This window comes from Taudactylus pleione, unplaced genomic scaffold (genome assembly GCF_031769625.1).
Source record: "Taudactylus pleione unplaced genomic scaffold, aTauple2 ptg000687l, whole genome shotgun sequence".
NCBI classification, from domain to species: Eukaryota; Metazoa; Chordata; class Amphibia; order Anura; family Myobatrachidae; genus Taudactylus; species Taudactylus pleione.
The window spans coordinates 300,783-325,115 of NW_028285089.1; the positions used below are offsets into that span (position 1 = coordinate 300,783).

The 24,333-nt window shown below is 42.0% G+C and overlaps 1 protein-coding gene across 2 annotated transcripts in view; it reads left to right on the forward strand.

Moving 5' to 3' along the window:
• The window catches only part of CAMKK1 (calcium/calmodulin dependent protein kinase kinase 1), a 315,340-nt gene that overhangs the window by 248,322 nt on the left and 42,685 nt on the right, over nt 1-24,333 (forward strand). For both annotated transcript variants that reach the window (XM_088456133.1, XM_088456134.1), the window contains exons 10-14: nt 5,367-5,566; nt 7,110-7,163; nt 10,828-10,901; nt 14,257-14,344; nt 15,894-16,022. In XM_088456133.1, the coding sequence (XP_088312259.1) occupies nt 5,367-5,566; nt 7,110-7,163; nt 10,828-10,901; nt 14,257-14,344; nt 15,894-16,022 (545 nt within the window). The remainder of the gene's footprint in view (nt 1-5,366; nt 5,567-7,109; nt 7,164-10,827; nt 10,902-14,256; nt 14,345-15,893; nt 16,023-24,333) is intronic.

A 24,333-nucleotide genomic window follows, 5' to 3' on the forward strand; every position in this document is an offset into this window, starting at 1 on the left:
AGGGGCAACAGGAGCAGAATATTTTCACATTGGAATAATCATGTTGGCTCATCTGGAGAGTCGCTATAACACTGTCTAGATGCCAATATGGTCCATTTAACTTAAGTACCCAATACTCCTTATTCCCTTGTTCCTACTGAGTTTGGTGTGCAGTAATTTGAACAGAATGAACTGATAATCATTTTTCTTCACATTAATTAACTCAGCACAGTTAGCCAAAATTGGAAAACAAGTTGCAAACCTGCCAGCAGTCTATTGTATACTGGGTTATTGGGGAAGTTTAGGAATTCTGGCTGCATCTGCTGGATTGTCATATTCCAGTCACAGATGTGTCAAAGTTTTGGAGCCAGAGATGCTCTGCTAAAAGCATTACACAGTGTAGTAGGTTTTTTTATTTTTTTGCTGAAATGATCAGTTGCCATAGAAATTGATTCACAGCTGTAATTGCTGAAATCATTATGGGGTTAATGTACAGTCCTGTGTGATTAAACTATTACAATATCTAACATGAGTCACTAGAAACCTGCAGCCAGGCTGTTTGACAGCTCAATTCTATTTCTTACCATCGTGTTTTGTGAGTGCGCTCCTGCGCTATTCATGTGGTGATATGTCGATAGGGTTACAGGGTCAGTCATGTAATTGTGGACCCATATAATTACACGTGCTGCGTGACGGCACTGCCGTTACTTCATGTACATTCTGACATCTATGCAGGTGACCTAGCGGCAGAGCAGCCATGCAGTATGTATATATCATGCGAGTCCAGATTTATGGCTGATCTGCACATATTGAAATCACCTAATGAATGTCAGTAACGTCAAATATTCGGGCCACTATAAATCGCTCTGCTCCCAAACTTCCCACTTATAGGTGTTTTTTTTTTTTACAAGTAGTTAATGCAGCACATGTAAGTACAATATTAATTTGGGAAGTTCAAAAACAGAGCATATTGTTGGTGAATCTGGGTAATCAACATTTTCCAAAATTTGTGACCAGATGAATACAATATTATTCTTACATATGTACAGTAAGTGCTGGATAGATTTATATGAAAACGCCATATCTGGGAGAAAGTACCGTACATAAAAAATCTCTATGTAGAAATGAATAGAAATTTGATATATTGGGTTTTTTTTGTTCTTGTTTGTTTTTTCCTAGCATATGGGGATGGAATGAGACTGCAAATGGTCTATATTACAGTAAGGGGCACTTGGATTTGTCTGTTAATAAATTCAGACTGATGAAGTGCTGGGCGCAGATCAATTTCACATTTGTTGGCAGTGTGTCAAGCAGCCAGTTTTGTTTTTCTCAATCATTACTGCAGGGCTGCTGGCAAGTCTTGAATTTTGACATATGTGATCCCTAAAAAGCTAATTTCAGTTAATTATCATGTATGTGCATCGTTCTGTAGCAGTTTCCCCATTTACCCATTCTGCATTTATAGTCTAATGCTAACACTGAGCAGTGATGTCTGTGACAGTGGATGTGTGACAGCTGTTGTACAATAATCTCCTACAACTGATAAACAGGCAAATTTACTGAAACATTTTAGACCTGCTTTTTTTTATGATAGTGTGACAGAGCTTTTCAGGTCTTCCGTGTGTGTGTGCATATGTTTATATGTATGTACAGTATGTGTGTATGTATGTATGTCATACTTGCCGAGACTCCCTGAAATAGTAGCAATCTCCCTGACTCCTTGAAGAGTCTAGCAATCTCCCTGATTGTGCCCTTCCCCCATTGTGAAGCTGTTATATAAAAGAAAAAACAGAGATACATATATTCAAATGGGATCATTAGTATCTTTCCCCATTGGATATAAGGCACAGTGATCCCTATGGCTACATGCATTTTCTGAAAAGTATCAGTGTGTTTTCATCAACAAGTAGAAGTTACTAACTGCTTTTGGCCTCATTTACATTTGGAAGTCCATTTTTCGACATACCTCTCAGATGTAGCAGTACACGTCCACTTTACCGCCGCGATCATAGGTGTTAGTTTCACACTCTCCCTGAAATGTTTTTTCAAAAGTAGGCATTTATGATATACACATATATAGAATCCTGTTAGACCGCTACTCTGCTTAAAGCATATTCCTTGTTCCTGTGCTCTCTGAGAAATTTTCAATAAGAGAGTATAAGACAGCGGCACTTGGAGAATAGGTACATTTAATGTGATAAGTCACATAACAGACCAACGTTTTAGGTCACGCAAACCTTGACAAAGGTGCTTGTGCAACCCGACACGTTGGTCTGATATGTGACCTATCACATTAAAATCCTAAGTCTCCAAGTGCCGCTGTCTTATATAATATATATATATATATCAGTGTGAGTACATATATATATATATATATTTATGTATATATATATATTTACATGAGTGTGTGTATAGGTCTATATAGACCACCAGGTTAGCACTTTGTTAGGCCACAAAATGTGGCCCTTAATTTGGCTTAAATTCTTTTAGGCATGGGTTTAACTAACTGTTGGTATATTTTGTGGGGAACAAAAGCAATTCAGTGCATCTTCCAGTGTCCTAAAGGTTTGATGGTAGCAAATCCAGAAAGATCCATCCTTTCGTGCTGCTGTCTCCATATCCTCACCTTACCATCTGCATGGTGTAAATGAAAACATGATTTGTCAGAGCACTTGACCTGTTTCCAACCATTTACTTTCCAATTCCTGTATTCCTGAGCAAACTGGAGGCATTTCATTCTGTTGCAGCAGATAGCAATGGCATAAAGACAAGCCTTCTGCTTCTGTAGCCCATACATTGTAACGTGCAGTGTACTGTTCATTGAGTGACCATCTGAATTAGTCCCTGATTTAGATTATCTGTAATTTGATGCACTGTTGCCCTTTTGTGGGACTAACAAGTCTGACCACTCTCCATTCTGCTCGAGCATCCAGTAACCGTTTACTGGATTCTCTGTGTGACTAGGGCACAGATATTATTATTATTATCCTTTATTTATATGGCGCCACAAGGGTTCTGCAGCGCCTCACAAAGTACATCCAGACAGCTTGCGCTCATACCCAGTTCTTTCTCTGCTGGTCCACTCTGTGTACACTTTAACAACTGTCGCCATCGAACAATTCACCACTGCAGTAATTTTGTTAATGCTCGCACCAGTAATCCTTCTACATGCAAAGCCCATTAGATCACATTGTTTACCCATTATTTTATGAATGATACACTGCATTAGTCTCTTCATACTTTCGCCATACACAAATTCGGACACTATAAATCAGTATTATCTGTAGATTAGCTACTTTAGCTTGGCGGCTACAGGAGTTGCTGTCAAATGCCAAGATAACGTGTATTATCCAAAATGGAAGAAAAGCATTAGCCACAACCAAAGCAGAAGAACACCTGTATTGTCTTGAGACTGCAACACAACAGGTGAGATTAAGCACACACAGGCAAACTGACTGTATGCATCTGTGACACAGATGACTAGGGCACAGATATCCAGACCGCTTTAAAGAACAGAACTCTGATTGAAATTATAAGATGCGTTAACAGATCGTGACTATGTGAAAGAAAAAAAAGGAGTGAAGCCGCAATGGCAGCCACTTATTTACAGAACAGAGTATTCTCCAGAGCAGTGGAGAAAACTCTGTATGAATTATGGTATCGCAAGAAACCCAGTATGAAACATAGTAGAGTTTTCGGATGCAAAGCATTTGTCTACATTCCCGCAGAAAGATGCAGTAAACTGCAGAACCGGGCAGTGGAAGGGATTCTTGTTGGGTACAGTGAATCTTCCAAAGGATACAGAATCTTAAATCCAAAAACAGAAAAAGTAACTATAAGCAATAGTGTGGCATTTGTTGAAGAACTGAAACATGAAGTGATGATCCCAGCATATCTGGAGATCTGGATAAAGAGAACACTAACTCCAAAGACACCAGCAAAAAAAAACACTATACAAGAGATTGAAATTAGCTGCAAACCAGCTACAAAGAAACACAGCGTAGGGGTGCAGGGAAGATGAAGTAGGGCGCTCAACCAGAGAAAACAAAGTTAAAGCACCTGTGCACCTCTCATATAAAGCTAACCTAGTTGAGATGTGTGAACCCATGCCCTGGGAGGAAGTACTTGACTTAAACAAATGGAAGACAATATTTACACCAGGGCACACTCCTAATGTATATAATTAATATAGGTAAGGTTCAAATATAACTTTTAATAAAGGGAAAAATAAAAAAAACCCACTAGCACTACAGGATTTAGGAACACAATTGCATAAGGGTACGCTAGGATAGTTATACATGGGGTAAGAAATAGTTTACATTGGGTAATATCTAAATCGCCCACATGTCCATGACGAAAAAGTATAAAATCAGAATACAAAGTTAAGTGTATATAAAAAATAAGTGAAAAAGGTGGCCCCCTAATCAGCACATTCTGGTGTGTCCTAGTCGCATCGCTTTGCGACTTAGATGTATTTTCGGGGAAAAAAAGACACCCAACACTAGCAGAGTTGCATGGGACCTGGCAGCTCACTCATGCCAGGCATATCGCGCTGCATGGCGTATTCAGGCTAAATGAGCAAGGACACATCTGTACATAGTATGTTGCTAGAAATGCCAGCAGCCGGATGCAGTCCTGATACATTGTTCTTGTTTTCTCCCCAGATAAGAACTTTTAGTAATATAGTTCAGACCTTTATTGCAAATATTCCTAATATTCTATTTACAATAGCAAGAGATGTATTAACATCTACACCCATAATAAGAATCAGCAGCTAATTGGTGGTTGTACAAATTTACTTCTTATGATAGCAGAGATCACAAAAAAAGTTATATTGTCCCAGTGGTTCTGTCCAAACGCCAACATTAATTTGATGACTAGCAAATTATCCTCCCCTTCCTTTCTTTTCCACATGGATTGGGTTAAAGCCAACAGTATTAAACACAAAATGATATAAAAGTTTTGTGTCAAATGAATATCCTATAGTCATACATGGCCTGTACACAAGCAAAGCAGTCCTTAAATCATGCTTTCACCTCAATATGGGTACAACCTGCAAATCATTGCAAGCCAGCACCCTTTTTTGACATTGTAGGTTGGTAAGGCCATATGTTTGATGGGATGAAATACCTAGAGCACCAAAAAAGTGACACGATGAGGGGTTTCACTGACCCATCTTCATGAGTGGACTCATATTTTATTATCTGGATGTTGTTGTGCTTCATGACCAAATGTTATCTTTTGTTTTTCATTCACCTCAGCCCCCCTCCCCCCCCAACAAAAAGGCAACACTTGAAAATAAATACAGTATGACAAAGTGTATAGTCTATTGTAACTGTTCACATATGCTTATAAGAAAACCCATTCTGTGCATTTATTATTTTCAGTGCATTATCAGAAGATTATCCACCGGGATATCAAACCATCAAATTTACTTCTGGGAGACGATGGTCATGTTAAAATAGCTGATTTTGGGGTCAGCAATCAGTTTGAAGGAAATGATGCTCTCCTGTCAAGTACTGCTGGGACTCCAGCCTTCATGGCACCTGAGACGCTGTCAGATTCTGGGCAAGGATTCAGCGGGAAGGTATGTTTGGTGTAATGTTTGCATGTAACTTGTCGAGGAAATGCTTTACAAATTTGCAAATGTGTGATCACACGATAATTCATTTTCCTGCAAACTTTCAAACAAATTACATTTGTGTGAACTAGTAATTAACTTCTACATTTAATTATACATAATCTTCACTTGTTACATATGCTCAGAGCTGTAGTGGTATAGTAGTTCTGGCCCCCAATCTATGGATATCATGGAAAGTGTTAAGTATTCAGCAGAGGCAGCATTTTATTTTCATGTTGCAGTTGTCCATTTGTTGGTTTAATACCCCATGTGTTCTCACTTGCTGTGCTGTTCCATCACATAGCTGACTGTCTCGCTGACAACAGAGCATAAAATGAGTTGTTTTATACATCCCTTTTATCCTAGCATAACACACACTAGTGTTCATTCTAGCACCCTGCACTCGTCACAACCTGTGCAGTTTCTCTTTCCTGCCTGGGGTGTCGCTCTCTGCTGCTTCTAGCACACTCAGCTGATGCAACAAACTGCTGAGTGACCAGAGTGTGCTAGAAGCACCAGAGCAGAGTCGACACCCCAGACAGGAAAGAGGATTGTGACAGGTGCAGGGTGCTAGAATGAACACTACACGCAGTAACAAAAGGCGTTACCCACTTTCCAAAACTCTTTTAAAGATATCCAGTCATCGTGTGCCAACATGCTTAGCATGACTGTCTCTGGTTTACCTGTTGTACCATTATGGAATAACATCGGTACTCTGAAAACATTCTGTGACCAATGGCACCAAAAGTATTTTGAAATGTAACTGCTTGTTGGTGTAACATTATTACAGGATGTACTGTATAAAATATCGCCACAAATATATTTACTGGTAACTAGCATTCATCAGATATTAATGGAACTAAACTATTAAAATTAATAATGCAGAAAGAAAAAACGTTAAAAGTCAACCTTATGAGAACTCTAAGTGTTGGATGCACAGGCGGGATGTACCTTGGAGAGAGATAAAGTACTAACCAATCATCTTCTAAATACCATTTTGCAGACTGTGTTTAAAAAAAAATGACAGAATCTGATTGGTTGGTTCTTTATCTCTCTCCATTTTCTTTCTCCAAGATTTGATAAGTCTCCCCCACAATCTGCAGAACTTTTCCAACAAGTATCTTCCAGTGAACCTTGAAATGTAATTTAACTTTTGTGTTTTTTTTAATGAGCACAGTACAAAGCCAGTATGTTGGAGGATTTCATATTGTCTAAAGACTGCATCAAAAATTATACAAATGTAAAATAATTATTTTATAATATTTGTGTTAGGGTTACAAAGCTAGAGGAATTTTAACCTTCAACATATTTGACAACATTGTATAGCACCTTGAGATAGATGATTAAATAAGTTGAAGTTTAATAAAAAAAGATAATACTCTTAAAACAGCTTACAATGATGCTCAGTGCATTATATAATCATTTTTTATCTACTGTAAATGCTGAAATGTGAAGAATATTGTAAGTGTTGTACTAACATTTTGTATTGGTTTTTTTTGCTTATTACTAGGCACTAGATGTATGGGCCATGGGAGTCACACTCTATTGTTTTGTATTTGGAAAGGTAAGAAAACATCATACAAGTCCATATGGCCAGTGTACTTGGCATATGGACATTCACTAACTAGAAGAGACCTGCTAGCAGATAATTTATATACCAAGATATATATATACAATACTATAATATGGTGACTACCAGTGGTGCAAGTAGAAAAAAAATCTTAGTGGTACTCTATGCAAATAAATTGGCGCAGCCATGCATCACAAGGGTTTGACCACTCGAAATGGGGGTAAGTCAGCATGACACACCATTCATTTCTCATCACTTTGGGAACATTACTCTCCTTTCCATTCCAAATACACCTTGCCTATATGGTGATTTCTCTGCTACAGGGAACCTCTGAAGAAAATGATTCTCCCTGCTCATAAAGTGTCTTTAGTCGGTATTCACTATTCATGTAGAAGGTCGCATGGTCCAGAAGATGCTTGTTTGTGTAGGAATTTAACCAGTGTCAATATCATACAACAGTAGTTCAACCAGACTCGGGCGTCTGTGTCACCTCCTGCCCCTTGTATCCCCACCAGCCCTCCTGCCCCTTGTATCTCTACAGTCTCCTGTTTCCAGCCTCCTACCCTGTGTCTCTCAGCTTCAACCCCTCTACTGTGTCCCTCAGCCTTAGCCCTCTGTGTCCCTCAGCCTTAGCCCTCTGTGTCCCTCAGCCTTAGCCCTCTGTGTCCCTCAGCCTTAGCCCTCTGTGTGTCTCAGGCAGGCTCCATCATTCTCTGTCTCCCCAGCCCATGTCTTCATCTCCACCCCCCCAACCTGTGTCTTCCCAGCCCAGCCCACACTTACCTCCTGCTGCATGATGAGGATGCTGCTTGCTTCCTAGTCTTCGGTGGTTGTCCCGGCTCTCCCTCCTTTCTCTGCTTATACAGTTTGTCCTGTGTTCATGTCCGAAATGAAAACGGATCACACTGTCCTGCCAGCGGTAAGGTGATTGGAGATATGGCGTACCAGCTACTAATTTCTTAATGGCACGCCATACTCGGTCGTCTGTGTCACCTCCTGCCCCTTGTATCCCCACCAGCCTCCTGGCCCTTGTATCTCTACAGCCTCCTGTGTCCAGCCTCCTGCTCTGTGTCTCTCAATTGTCAACCCCTCCACTGTGTCCCTCAGCCTTAGCCCTCTGTGTCCCTCAGCCTTAGCCCTCTGTGTCCCTCAGCCTTAGCCCTCTGTGTCCCTCAGCCTTAGCCCTCTGTGTCCCTCAGCCTTAGCCCTCTGTGTCCCTCAGCCTTAGCCCTCTGTGTCCCTCAGCCTTAGCCCTCTGTGTCCCTCAGCCTTAGCCCTCTGTGTCCCTCAGCCTTAGCCCTCTGTGTCCCTCAGCCTTAGCCCTCTGTGTCCCTCAGCCTTAGCCCCCTGTGTGTCTCAGGCAGGCTCCATCATTCTCTGTCTCCCCAGCCCATGTCTTCATCTTCACCCCCCCAACCCGTGTCTTCCCAGCCCAGCCCACACTTACCTCCTGCTGCATGATGAGGATGCTGCTTGCTTCCTAGTCTTCTGTGGTTGTCCCGGCTCTCCCTCCTTTCTCTGCTTGTACAGTTTGTCCTGTTTTCATGTCCGACATGAAAATGAATCACACTGCCCTGCCAGCAGTAAGGTGATTGGAGATATGGCGTAACGGCTACTAATTTCTTAATGGTACGCCATACTTTCACGACTGATTTTTGAAGTAAACAACAATTTGTATTTTGGTCATACAGTATGCACAGTTATTCACATGGTAATGGAAGAGCAGAAATGTTTATTTTATGTTTATTTTCCAGTGACTTCTCACTCCTTATTTTGAACCTTTGCTTCATGTACGTAGCAAATTAAGCTTTTGGTATATTCTGTATTAGTTATTGATACCCCTAAATCGCTATACCTAAATGTCGCTATTTAGTGCTACAAGTCGCATAAGAAATAATTGCTTTCCAATCTAATTTTGGTTCCAAAGCACAAAAAGCTATATAATTCAATGAAAAGTATAACGCGCTGTGATCTAGACAATTAGCGCAAAAATTAAGTAAATACAAAGGTTCAAACCAATACATACGCATGCGCACTGGTCCAGTATGCAGTATTTCAATCCTGAATCTGCGGTCACCGTCACCCAAGGATATGGAGAAATGACTGACTACTGCCCCAGCTCACCAGCCTATATTCGGTATAGGTTTCAGAGACAACAAAGGCACAGAATAACAGATGCTCATTGGTTCTTGCTTCATAAAGTATCACTAGGGGTATGTCCCAATTCCTCAGGAGTTGCTTTGTGTGGTTTTTCCACCGAAGAACTGGCTAGAGACACTACATACAAAGATATACATTCTAACCACTAATTCCCTATAATCCATAACTTGCGGGTGCATGAAGCGATCTCCTTGTCGATAGAACCGGAGATCTGCAAATAAACAGGGATTTAGAATGGTACCAAACATGACATGTCTACTAGTTTCTGTACCTTAAATATCGTATACATACATTTCACAACATAATTATTAGCTAACAAAACCTCTAATATTAAGCTTAATGTGAGGGAACTTTTTTTATAAGTGCATGCATGTGTGAGTGTGAGATAGTTGTGTAAATTTGCTGGTATGCGTTGTGCATATTTTTATTTATGTATGTCTTGTGTATAACGCAAATGTGCGTAGTGCGTGTGTATGCATGCGAATACACATACGAGCGTCTGTGTGAGCATATAAGTCTATGTATGTTAATCAGTGTATGTGTAAGATATGTATTTAACATTTGGTTTGCCTAAACCAACTTCCACGGTGTAAGGGTGTTCTTCTTAGAGGTGACCAGCAGACTTTGCTGGGATCTTGAAGTCTGCTAGCTCATCAAAGGCTTTTCTCTGCTTGTTTGAAGTGCAAATATCAGTTCCTCTAAACTACAGTAGCGTTGAACAAAAGGCATACAATAGCTATAGATATGCAGGTTTCTGACAATGGCTTTTAACTCTGCATTCAGAACACTTCCTCTGAGCATATCAGTCTCTGTGTTACACTTCAATTGCCACAGACATATTGTATCTGTATGCGGAGCTTCTCAATATGTATATATGCAAACACACACAGACATACGCATGGAACCTGTTTCTCAAACACTTGACTAAACCTTGAATGTTATAATAAATATATATGCATCTGTGCTCATCGGACTGCGTCGACGCAAAGTATTCGTCCGATTTACTCTTTACCTGGCAACAGACGACTAGATTGTCAGATAATAATTGCAAATGATCACATCCAATTATTTGACTTCGACATACTATATATAATCAAATATTATCTTGTTATTCAAAATAAAATACTAAAAATACAATTAACATTTTTGATGTTCCTTTCTTTTGAATATAAAAACTTTAATTTACCAAATTCAACTAGCTCCTCATTGGCTAAGGCGGCAAAGACCTTGTTCCCGTACACTAATAATGCTTAAAAAATGTTCCCATTTATAATAGATTAGATTTTGATAGACTTTACACTGCTGGTCTCTTGTCATAATAGAACCCAGTTAATACATTTGTAGAGATGATGCGACTCTCATTTGGAACAAAGAGGACCTTGTGAGACTCCTGAAAAATGTTGATGATCACTGTCAGATAAAATGTGCAGTTCTCCGTTTTAGGACTAAAAGATATGTTCTATATATTTAACAACCATGTTTGTTATTTATGTTTCAGTGCCCTTTCATGGATGAATATATCTTGGTTCTTCATAACATAATAAAAAATAAACCAGTTGAGTTTGCGGAACAGTACGTATATTTTCTCTCTGTAATTGTTAGCCTGAATTGCAATGAAGTACAGAGAACCTGGCAAGCCTCACACTTGTTACATCTAAGGGGGCGATTCAGTTAGTGCAAGACTCTTATAAGACCTCGCATCTATGTCAGTATTAGCAGTTTTATATTAGCAGTAAGCAACATCTCATATGGATTCAAGCAATAATATTCCATGTTTTATTTGTGCAATACCCAGAGGTGCATACAGCTGCACATTGCATGAGGGTGGGACCTCGCTCTGAACTGAATCACCCCTTCTGTCTTTTTAGTTCTTGTAACCAAATGTTCACTCTAAACTCTGCTATCTAGAGATGAGTTAAAACCATAATCCAGGGTTTCCCAAGCTTGGTCCACAAGTCACTCTTATCAGTCCAGGTTTTAAAGATCTATATGCTTGTGCAGAGATGGTATAATCAAACAGACTGAGATACTAATTAAGTCACCTTTTCTTAAGCAGGGATAGCCTTAAAACCTGGACTGTTAGGAGTATATTTACTAAAGTGAGAGTTTTTAGAAGTGGAGATGTTACCCATAGCAACCAATCAGATTCTACTTAACATTTAACTAGCGCCTTCTAGAAGATAATAGCTGGAATCTGATTGGTTGCTATGGGCAACGTCTCCACTTCTAAAAACTGTCACTTTAGTAAATATACCCCTTAGAGTGCCTTGAGGACCCGGTTTGGGAACCACTGCCATAATCGGTGAGAAGACTGTATTGAGTTTCTTTGGTTTAGTCCTGACACATTCATTTCTAAACTTAATTCTATGGAAAGGAATCTGTGAAATTGGATTTAATAATGCCCTGGTTTTTTATATATTATTCCAAACAGCCATAACAGTAGGTGACAGGTGAAGTGAATAACATTATCTTGTTACAATGCCACCTGTAAAGGAGTGGGATATATTAGGTAACAATTGAAAACCGTTCTTGAAGTTGATGGTGCTTGAAATGGGCAAGTGTAAGGATCTGAGTGACTTTCCAAATTGTGATGGCTTGACAACTGGTTCAGAGTATCTCCAAAACGGCAGGTCTTGGGTGTTCCCGGTATTTGTGGTTAATACCTACCAAAAGTGGTCCAAAGAAGGACAACTGATGACAGGGTCATGGGCGCCCAAGGTTCTTTGATGCGTATGGGGAGCAAAGACTTGCTTGTCCGGTTCTATCCCACAGAAGAGGTATTTTAGCACAAATTGCTGAAAAAGTTAATGCTGGCTATGATAAAAAGGTGTCAGAATACACAGTGCATCACAGCTTGCTGTGTAGCCGCATACAGGTCAGAGTGCCCATGCTGACCCCTGTCCACCTCCAAAAGGACCCACAATGGGCACGTGAGCGCCAGAGCTAGACCATAGAGCAATGGAAGAAGGTGGCCTGTTCTGATGATTCACAGGTTTTTTACATCATGTGGACGGCCAGGTGCGTGTGCGTCATTTACCTGGGGAAGAAATGCAGGATACACTATGGGAAGTAGGCAAGCCAGCTTAGGCAGTTGGATGCTCTGGGCAATGTTCTGTTATGAAACCATGGGTCCTGGCATTCCTGTGGAATTACTTTGACACATAATACCTACAGTGCAAATAAACATTGCAGACCAAATACACCCCTTCATGGCAACGGTATTACCTTTTGGCAGTGGCTTCTTTCAGCAAGATAATGCGACCCCTGACACACTGCAAAAAACTAAGGAATGGTTTCAGGAACATGACAGAGTTCAAGGTGGTGACTTGGCCTCCAAATTCACCCAGATCGCAATCCGATTGAGTATCTGTGGGATATGCTGGAAAAACAAGTCCGAGCCATGGCGGCCCCACCTTGCAACTTACAGGACTTAAAGGATCTGCTGCAAACGTCTTGGTGCTAGGTACCACAGGGCACCTTCAGAGCTCTTGTGGATTCCATACCTCGACGGGTTAGAGCTGTATTAATGGTACGAGGGAGAGCTACACAATATAAGACAGGTAGTTTTATTGTTATGTCTAAACTACGTGTGTTTGTGTATTTATATATATATATATATATTTATATATATATATATATATATAATATATATAAAATCATAGTGCTTCCTTAGTGCAGCTGGTGTTAGGCTTTCCCTCAGGAAAAAATAGGGTGGCAGTCCATATTTCAATCATAAATAAAGTGTATTAGGATTACATATCACCTGGTCAACGTTTCAAAGCCACGCACGGCTTATTCCTCAGGACATGTAGTGAACAAAACTAAATTTTTTGTTCACTACATGTCCTGAGGAATAAGCCGTGCGTGGCTTTGAAACGTTGACAAGGTGATATGTAATCCTAATACACTTTATTTATGATTGAAATATAGACTGCCACCCTATTTTTTCCTGAAGGAATGCCTAACCAGCTGCACTAAGGAAGCACCATTGTAAGTCTTTTTGGGAGGGCATCCACAATAAAGAGTCACAGATTATCCAGAGTGCCAATCCGCAACATTGTGTGTGTGTGTGTGTGTGTGTGTGTGTGTGTGTGTGTGTGTGTGTGTGTGTGTGTGTGTGTGTGTGTGTGTGTGTGTGTGTGTGTGTGTGTGTGTGTGTGTGTGTGTGTGTATGGATAGTTCTCCCTATGCAATCCCACCATTGATAAAATCCTCCCACTCATTCCAATCAGTTGCTGTCTTCATTATGCCCCTCACTTTTACTCTTTTGGGATCTTTCTCCACCGTACTGGAGGACTCAAAGCTGTAGAGCTATCCTGTGATAAAATTCCTTCAACTTGAATATCTAAATGGCTGGCTTTATGATGCGTACAAATGTGTCCACATACATCTCACCTCCATGCACGCCAAGTCACGTTAAACATAACATGTGAGAGACTTGGTAGCACCGAACGTCTTTTCGTGCAACTTTTTACCATCAAATCCGTCTTATTCACAAAGCGACTGTCACTGTAATGTAGCAGATACAGCTGCAGTCACACAGAATATAGGCATGCCCCATATCATTTTACTCAGCAGAAGCTGCTTGTGCGTCCTATTCGTATCACTTTACAAATAAGATGCATTTTAAGGTAAACAGACGCTCTGCGCTACCGAGTCATGCCACAGCATGGTGCGACTAGAAGTGCACAAGGAGGCTAGGTGTATGTGGACACATTTGTATTTGTAAAATGTGCTGGTATTTTATTAAAGGGAGATGCTATAATATTTCACAACTTTGCAGTAAAGTAAATCAGTGCCGTTACCATCAGCTTATAGTCTACTGTAGAAATTGGTCAAATCTGAAAAACGTTTTACTAAATTGAGCAAATATGTTTCAATATTATGGGGGAAAACGCAGTTGTTTAATTTGATGTTCTTTTGTTAGGCCAGTCATCAGTGATGAACTAAAAGACTTGATTGTGAGAATGCTGGATAAGAAGCCAGAAGATCGCACAACTATTCCCGAAATAAAGGTATTTAGTAATGAATGGTATGCAAATTGTATTAACCTTTGCCTGTTAATCTCACTATAACAAACAGAATATAAAATAAATCCTGTCAGTCTGGTGATAATAAGACGGTTAGTTGTTAGTTTGGGATACTGGTTAATTTCTGTTTTACACTTTAGTGTCCAGATCCTCAATTGGGGGGGAATACTGGGCTCAATTAGATAAGTTATAATTGTGTCCACCAGCTACGGTCAAGATGAAAGAACCAATGTGCTAAGGTAGCTCACAGTTTGATTTATTTAGATATGATAAAATGTGTATGACATATTTTATTTTTAAATCAGATTTTGTATAACCTGGAGGAGAGAAAAATCAATATACCAACACAGTTAATTGATAGTGCTAGCTGTATATACCTAAATCCATATATTACAAGATAGAGTTCCTCATTCCTTTGATTATTTATGTCTGATTTAGAGAAGTTTACTTTTCCTTCGGAATGTGACCCCTTGTTGTTTTGCACGTGGGCCCACCACTCAATCACAACTTAATATAGCTGAATAAAATATACGCATTGCTATGCTTAGTATAGAAGAGCCCTTAAATCAGAAGAAACCATAAACATACCATAGATCAAATAAATATATATGCACATAATCAGCAGCTCCCCACAATAAACAAATGAAAACATACCTGGGAATAATTCTCCTGGTTGGCATATTCTAAGCAGCCAGCAGCATGGGAACCGTTTTGAAACTCTTCAGATCTTCTTCATTTGTGTAAAGTGCGATAATATAATAGATAATATAATAGAGTACAGTTCATTCAGAGCTTAGATTTACTGATTTTTATTTTTTTTCATGTTTTAAGAATTGTTAGAATATTATTATTAAATTATATTTTTGTTATGTGATCATTCTTAAGAGGTTCTTAAATTCCATTCCATTAAAAAATATGTATTTTTAAAACAAAATCCTCACCTGAATAGTGGAGAATTGTCCCCTGTGGATCCTCTCTCTCTGTGCACTGGGTGGTCCCCTGTGGAATCTAGGCCGCCACAGAGGAGTGTGCATTGTTTCTGCAGTTAGATCTACGCCAGCATCTGATGGAATGGGAGTCTGGACAGTACTCTCTGCTACTACAAGCTCACAGTTTACCCCTGTTGTCAAAAAAACTTCATCACTCTTCATTCTGATATAGAGTCATCCTGCCTGGGATATCAATGATTTACATATGGGGAATGGGTTCACAATTTGTAACCGTATATTTTTATTAGTGGATTTTCCCTTTTAAAGTAGGGAGCAAGGGGATCATTTGTTTGGCCAATGAACAAGATTTTTTCTCTGAGAATTGTGCCATCATGCAGTTTATTCTACAATATTCCATATAGTACAACAACATCTATGCTGCTACTAGCCCACTAGTCTTTCTAACTACAAAGTACACAAGGTCCCCAAAGTACCGTGTTGTAAAGCACAAAGCAACACTAGAGAACCTGGTGGAGGGTTTGCTTTAAGTACATTGAGTATGAACAAAAATATTAATCCTGTCACTTGGCTTTTCTCCTGCTCAGGTACATCCTTGGGTGACTAAGAATGGGGAGGACACATTGCCCCTGGAGGAAGAACACTGCACAATTGTAGAGGTTACTGAGGAGGAAGTGAAAAATTCAGTCAAGCTTATACCGAGTTTGACAGCTGTGGTATGAAAACCCTTCTTTTTTTTATCTTTATTTTTGGCTAAGTTTCTAGATTCTGGTATTACACTAGCTTTTTCATATATATAACATAGAAATTATTGCATGGTAAAAAAAAAGTGAAAGGATAACCTTTATAGTGATGTTTGTGCATAGACCATGACATAGGGCCTGATTCTGAGTTGGGAGGGAATAAAGTAAAAAAGAGCAAGTAACTGTGCATCTTGGTAAAACCATGCTGCACTGTAAGTGGGGCAGATATAAAATGTGCAGAGAGATTTAGATTTGGGAGGAGCGGTGTTCAAACTGACATCTAAAGTGCAGTGTAATAATAAAGCTGTGCAGCATTTGTGGACTACATGCAAAAGCAGCCAGTATTTACCCTGCATGCAAAAAAATGTATGTATTTGCACCCCTTGTATTGCAACGTGGTTTGTCCAGGGGCACAGTTACTTTCTATATCTTACTCTATTCCAAAATCTGAATCAGGCCTATAGCCAGGTTTTAAGGCGATGGGGAGCAAGGGGTAAAAATAGGATATGTGTATTCCAAAGGAAATAGGGGTTCTGACCCCTTAGGACAGAGGGTCGCTGCTGAGCATGCTGTTGTATCACTTGCTCCCGGCTGCATATGTATCACCAGGTCAAGCACTGGGTCCAGGTAGACAGATCTCCTGAACGAGGCCCAGATTCCATTGCTAGCCTCCAAAGGTCTCTAAGACAAGTGGGATCTGTCCACAGACCCTTTATGTGCTCTTGTCTCTGTTTACCAGCAGTTGCTATACCCACAGCAGGGCTGGATTAAAGCTTGTGGGGACCCCAGGGCAACTAAGTTGTGGGGGCCCCCTCCAAGCCACTCGAGGCCTGTGCCCCACCTAGGGATGGACATCGATGGTTGATGATTGCTTACCATCTATGTTTTTCATCCGATGTTAGTGTTTTACCATTCGATGGTAGCATTCCGATGTTTGCTGCCATCGAATGGTAATCATTCAATGGTGTTTCGATGGTGGCTTCTTTTCTTTAAATACTAAAAGCTCTGCCTCCCATGGCTGCTGTGTGCTGTGTCTCTGCCTCTGATAACATTTCTGTCTCATGCTGCTGGGATCGTTGGAGGCTGCCTCTCACTGCCTCAAACCTGGCCCTCCCACCCCTCTCTGCTAGCTCTGATTGGCTCTCTGAGACTGAGAAAGCCAATCAGTGTGCAACCCTGGCCCTGCAGCAGCTGTCACTCACAGACACACAGAGTGACAGCTAACAATGTTTATACCAGCAGAGATGGGGAGTGATATCTCTGCTGGTGCTGTAAGAGGTTCCTTTTCTACTTCAGGGTCCATAGGGTATCCACAGGATACCTTGGGGTATAGGTGTGACGTCAGTCGCAGGGCACCAAAGAGTTAAGCTTTCAGCCTCCCAGGATGCACTAGGTCCCCCTCCTATACCCTGCCCCCGAGCCAAGGCATCTCAGTTTAGTTTGGTGCCCGGCCGGAGTCGGGTGCACCTGTTGGAGTGGGGGCTAGAAGAGCCCCTGAAGCTTTTTCTTCATGCAGCTGTGGCTGCACATCTGGATGAACAGCATGGACAGTCAGTCTTGACGTCCATGCTGTCTTCCCTACACCCCGCCGGTACCAGAACGCCGATACTGATCCGGGGATGCTGGTGGGCATCTGGGGTCACAGCTAGCGGTGACCCCAGATGTTCCGGACCATGGCCGGATTCAAGGGGGACAGAGGTAAGCAGCGGGGTCCCGCGGTGGGTCCCCGCTGATCACATGGTCCTAAGTCCCCAGGCAGGGGGCTCCCTGGGGACTGGCTGCAGCGTGGAGCCAGGCGACCAACCTGCGCTTCCACTACCCCCTGGGACAGCGGACCGCAGCAGAGCGGTAGCGCTGCGGCGTCCCAGGGGTTAAATGCATGCCAGGGGAGCGCGCCTTCCCTGTCTCACAGCCGGCGCCTCCCCCGCTGCACGCAGCCCTCTCTGCACTGTGCTGACTGGCCCTGTGTCAGCGCTCCTCCCCCAGGCCAGCCTTCTCTCTGCTCCTCGGCGGCCATCTTTTCAGAAGCATGGTGAACGCTGCTGGAAGCCTGCATTGGAAGCATCGTGGTCTGGGTCCCCCCGCATACCTCTCCTCCGCTGTGGTCAGGTCTGTGTATTCAGCGCTGTGTCCTACCAGGCCCTGTGTCTGTGTAGTTGAGTGATCAGCGCTGTTAGTGCAGGAATTGATTTTCTTTGCATTGTATGTGACTGTGCTAGCGCTGCTGCCTGTAACTTTTCTTCTCTCAAGACTGTCAGCTTTATTACTGTCCCTGTTCTTTCTGCTAAGCCCTTGCGGTGCGGTGCTGCAGGGTGGTCTCTCGCCTATTTAATATATAATTGGTGAGAGGGGTCACATACGTGGTGCCATCATGTCTGAAAGTGATTTTCCCCTCCGGCTACAGTGTACCACGTGTAAAGTACCGTTAGCGGAGGGGGAGGGTAGCGCGGAGGGCCTTTGCCGGCAGTGTTTGTCCATGGCGCGGCCTCTTACGGTTACAGCACCGGTACAGGAGCCGCCCTGGGCTTGTTTCGCTCAGGCGCTAACAGCTTTAGTGGGCCAGTTAGCTCCGCAACCCGCGTTTACTCCAATGGGTTTGTCCCAGCAGTCTGTGGTGTCGTCACCCATGCAGGGTTTCCCATGACAATTGGTGGTACCCCACAGTCTCCCTATTTCCCCGCTCCCGGTTTCTCAGGAGCCAGCGTGGGTTAACTCCCTGACGAGTTCTGTACAGCACTTGTCGGATGTGTTGCAAGGGGAGTCTGTGATGCAGCCTCATAAACGGCCGGTGGCGTCTCTGTCCGCTCCTTATGAGGATGACGAAGGGACGTCTGATGATGGGGAGATTCTGGATCCTTACGATCAGGAACCTCTCCATACTAAGGACGCTGATGCTAAGTCCAAAGTATATATTCCTGGACTTATTCGGGCGGTCCGCACAGCCTTGGTGATTGAGGACGAAGTTCCCCCAGCGGCTAAGTCTAAGTATGCCTTTTTCAAAGACATGAAGGGCGATGCCACAGTCTTTCCTCTTTCGGGTCAGTTGGTGGACCATTTAGAGGAGGCGTGGAAACAGCCTGGCAAAAGATACCAGCCGCAGAGACGCCTGGCGGTGGCTTATGCGTTCGCGGATAATTATTTTGCTAAGTGGGAATCCCCTCCACAGGTGGATTCTCACGTGACCCGTCTTGTCCGTAGTGCCACATTGCCGATGCCATCCATGTCCTCCCTTAAGGATGCTACGGACCGCAAGGTGGAAATCTGCCTGAAGTCCGCTTATTCCCTTGCGGGGGGGGCAGCACGGCCGGCTATGGCCATTTGCTGGGTTGCCAGAGCGATGGAGCGCTGGGCGGATTCATCAGAGGCTTCTTTTGATTCCGACTGTCCGGCCGAACAGGCGGAGTTGATTGGCAATCTCCGTGATTCGACCACCTACATCAACGGGCGGCGGATTCTCCTTTCTGCACAGGAGCGTCCCCACTCTTAAAGGATACTGCTTTGGGACATCCCCAAGGTATCCTGTGGATACCCTATGGACCCTGAAGTAGAAAATATGAGATATGGTAAGAACTTACCCTTGTTATCTCTATTTCTACGAAGTCCATAGGGTTCCACAGGACTCCTGCCCTGTCGCACCTGTGCTGCAGATGGGCTTTGCTCTGGTCACCGGTTTTCCATCTCCCTCTGGTGAGAATGTGATTCTTGTATGTGTCCAGATCTTTGTTCTCTCTCTTCCTTCTCCTCCTCCGGCCTATGGCTTGGTAACTAACTGAGATGCCTTGGCTCGGGGGCGGGGTATAGGAGGGGGACCTAGTGCATCCTGGGAGGCTGAAAGCTTAACTCTTTGGTGCCCTGCGACTGACGTCACACCTATACCCCAAGGTATCCTGTGGAACCCTATGGACTTCGTAGAAATAGAGATAACAAGGGTAAGTTCTTACCATATCTCATATTTTCTGTGTGTTATTATAACTATTTAATAATGTTTTTACACTTTACTTTCTTGTTGCTTTAAGTGACCTTAGCAGCTGCAGCATGGCAGTGACAGTGTTTCTCATTCTGCTCCTCGTCCTCAGTCAGCTCTGCCTGCCTTGCCTGGACTTTTTTTTTTTTGTTCTTTTTACCGACCCCGTCCCTTCACTATTCATATGAATAGTTTTTACCATTGAATGCTTTTGATGCGATGGTTCGTTACCATCGCATCGAAAGATTCAACGGTGGAAGCGCTGGCATCATATGATGGTGGGCTTCCGATGTCCATCCCTAGTGCAGCCTGCGTAAATGACGCCTGCCTCTGTAAGGCTAACAGGCAGTGTGCAGCACAGCCTACACACATAGCAGCTCAAATCAGGCCCACTCACCACACCCCCAGGACCACTTGAGGCACTTTTTGTGAACTACAATGTGACTATGCCACTTGCTGTAAGCTAGTGTTTCACTTAAGCCAGACGACTTTACAAGTTATGGAATAGTGCTCTGGAGTCTGTTAGCTCATTTCAGGTCTGTGTATTTGTAAAGTCTGTTATGTCATAAATTAATACCATAGGAAAACACACCCAGAATTAAAGTTTTCACAAGTAAGATAAGTTGTGACCCAGCATTTAAGCATATTGTTGGCATCATGGGGAAAAAAGAAGATAACCTCTATTATAATTGTTGAAGTCATAAATATATTTTGTCAAATAAAACACTCCATGGATATTATCTATTTATTGTTGGTGACATTTGTTTTTAGATTTTAACTTTTTTTTTTTTTTTAAATGCATTGGCTCCCCAAAATGCTACTGGCCTTTAATGAGATTTCCATAGATAAATATTTTTCTGCACAGTCTTTAGAAGCCCACATTGCAGTTATTCCTAAAGAGGGCAAGGACCCTGCTCAGTGCCCCAGTTACCACCCAATCTCACTCCTTAATGTAGATGTGAAGTTATTTGCCAAACTGATTGCCAACAGACTTAAAACACTACTCCCTACGCTTATTTATTCTGATCAGGTGGGGTTCGTACCGGGCCGAGAGGCTCCTGACAACACCACCAAGATCATTGACCTCATGCACTTGGCTTCCAGCAGCTTTATTCCGTTAGTACTACCAGAGCCGGCCCTAGCCCATTTGATACCCTAGGCAAAATTTTGACTGGTGCCCCCTAACAACTTCCCATACCGAGCTGAACAGCCCCTCAAGAAAAAAACAGGCGGCACTCCTCAGTAGGTGCTGTCGTTTTACGACCCATCTGTCTTTTCATCAGGACATATCCTGATGAAAAAAACAATGGGTCCTGAACATTAACAGCACCTATGTGATTTGTGACAATATATCACTTTTCTACAACTACTGACAAGTGCCGTCTGTTTTTTTTTTCCTGAGGGGGCTGTTCAGCTCGGTATAGGAGATTACCAGTAAATTTATTCAGACGGACCGGCACTCCTCTGAACCGACCAATACATGCTCCTGTGCCTTCTGCAAACAAGTGGAACAAATCAGCGGCACTTGGAGACTTGTAAAGAAGTTTAATGTGACCCCTCACATCACACCGACGTTTCGGGGCTCACACGCCCCTTTGTCAAGGTAGAATAACTAAAAGACAGCTTACCTTATAAAGGGAGAAGCCCGCCAAGAGAAGTGAACCGGACGACGCCTGGGACTCCCTGTGTCGCAGCCGGAGTCCCGCAATGATGACGTCGTCACGCTGCATGTCTCCCGTTGTCAAGACAACCAGGACGCCAGCGGATCGACGCGGCTGGCCGTCCTGTTACAGAGATAAAGATAAGATGGAAATAGCTAAGTGTAAATGTTAGAGACAATTATACAGGAAAGCAAATATCTATGTGCATTGCAGCATATAATAGCATCGGTGTGATGTGAGGATTCACATTAAACTTCTTCACAAGTCTCCAAGTGCCGCCGATGTGCTCCATTCGCATATAATATTGTGTGTGTGTGTGTATATATATATATATATATATATATATCATCAAAAGTTGATAAAACGGCTGAAACGTTAATTACACTTATGGAGTAGTGTCTCCTGATTTATTACCGCTAATATCAAGTCCTGTGAGTGCCGCCATTGAAAACGTTCTACATACCTGGGCTGTGGCGGTTCGCTACTATGCAGCAGGGAGGGCACCAAGGCAGAGTATTTTTAAGAAGGAGCTGAGTGCCAGTCTTTTTGGAAATATATATATATATATATATATATATACACAGACATAATATATATATATATATATATATATATATACACAGACATATATATATATATATATATATATATATACAGACATATATATATATATATATATATATATACACAGATATATTTATATATAAACACACATATATATATATATTACACACATTATATATATATATATATATATATATATATATATATATAAGTCTCCAGGTCCGGCACTCCAGATAATAAACCAAATCCTGCAGGGGTGCCCTCACATAGGGATAAATAGAAGCATGAAGGTGCAGCACCCCCCTCTCAATACATCAAGCAGAGACCAAAGGATCAATAGAACGTTTCAGTACTTTTAGTATTATCTTCAACCATATTCAGATACAAACAAATGGCTCACCTTAAATACACCCCTCTGCCCAATGTGCTAAACACAAGCCAGTCAGATCACATGACAATACTGACAGTGCCTCCTGATGACGTCAGCAACTAAGCTGTCATCACTACAGGACCACATCACCATAGAAACACATAAACACAAACAGAGCCAGGACATATAATGCAATAGCACTGTGCCTGGTTGCCTAGCAACCACAATTACCACAATAATGTACATGAAATGATTGTCAAATGAGCGGAATGGATATACAGCATTACAGATACCAACAATGTTAGATATGTGGATATCAAAACACATTCACAATGATCACAATAATAGTCATTATACCCAGTTACATAGTAGCCTCAATAATACACGGATATAATAAGGGAATATTACAGGCATGCAATGCTATACAAAAAGACCTATGCAGGTGCGCCTGAGGCGCTGTCAGTCTTGTCATATGATCTGACTGGCTTGTGTTTAGCACATTGGGCAGAGGGGTGTATTTAAGGTGAGCCATTTGTTTGTATCTGTATATGGTTGAAGATAGTACTAAAAGTACTGAAACGTTCTATTGATCCTTTGGTCTCTGCTTGATTTATTGAGAGGGGAGTGCTGCACCTTCATGCTTCTATTTATCCCTATGTGAGGGCACCCCTGCAGGATTTGGTTTATTATCTGGAGTGCCGGACCTGGAGACTTTGTATATGGAGGACTTTTTGCCCTTCTGTCAAGGCACCCGCAAGTATTTGTATCTATATATATCTTCTGCCTCTTAAGGTCTCTCTCAGGATTGTTCCTTTTTTGTTTTTAACAAGTTGGTGTGACACGGTGATTATTTGTGCACATTTTTTATTGAGCCTGGACTGTGCTGAATTGAATATATGAGATACCACTAGATTTTGTGGCAGGTGAAGGATTCTCAGCTACTAATTATAGTGCTCTCATTTGAGTTTTTGTCAGCTTGTGTGTGGGATATTATGCCTATGCCTAGGGCCGGCTCTGAGTACTACATTCCACCGATGCTGAGAAAGCCTTCGATAGGATTAATTGTCTTTTTATGCAAGGTTTACTGACTCACCTGGGCCTAGGCCCCACTTGTTTTCAGAGGATAATGGCATTATATCGTTACCCCACTGCTTGCATTAAAATTAACGGTTCTCTGTCGGAACCAGTATTAATTCACAATGGCACACGTAAGGGATGCCCTCTTTCCCCCCTTATCTTTATACTTTGTATGGAGGCTTTAGCCCGCACTATACGATCCAACCCCAATATCTCAGGCTTTGTAGTTGATAACAAAGAATATAAATTGGCGTTATTTGCCGATGACTTATTGGCGATTTTATCGAATCCAGTTATTTCAATTCCTAACCTCATGGCTGAATTCAATAGATTTGGCCTACTTTCAAATTTTAAGGTGAATTACACGAAATCTGTGGCTATTAATTTGTCGCCACCTCCCCATTCCGTCTCCATGTTGAAACAGTCCTATGATTTTGCATGGCATCCGTCTAGCTTAAAATTCCTGGGGGTGGTGCTAAATACCGACCTATCTCGTCTCTTTAAAATTTCGGCGTAGAGGGGTAAAGTTATCTATAAACTAGAACTTGGGACATGGCGACGTAAAAAAATGTCATGGTTCGGAAGAAGTAGTATAGTGAAAATGAACATTCTCCCGAGGGTGCTCTATTTGTTACAGGCTCTTCCCAT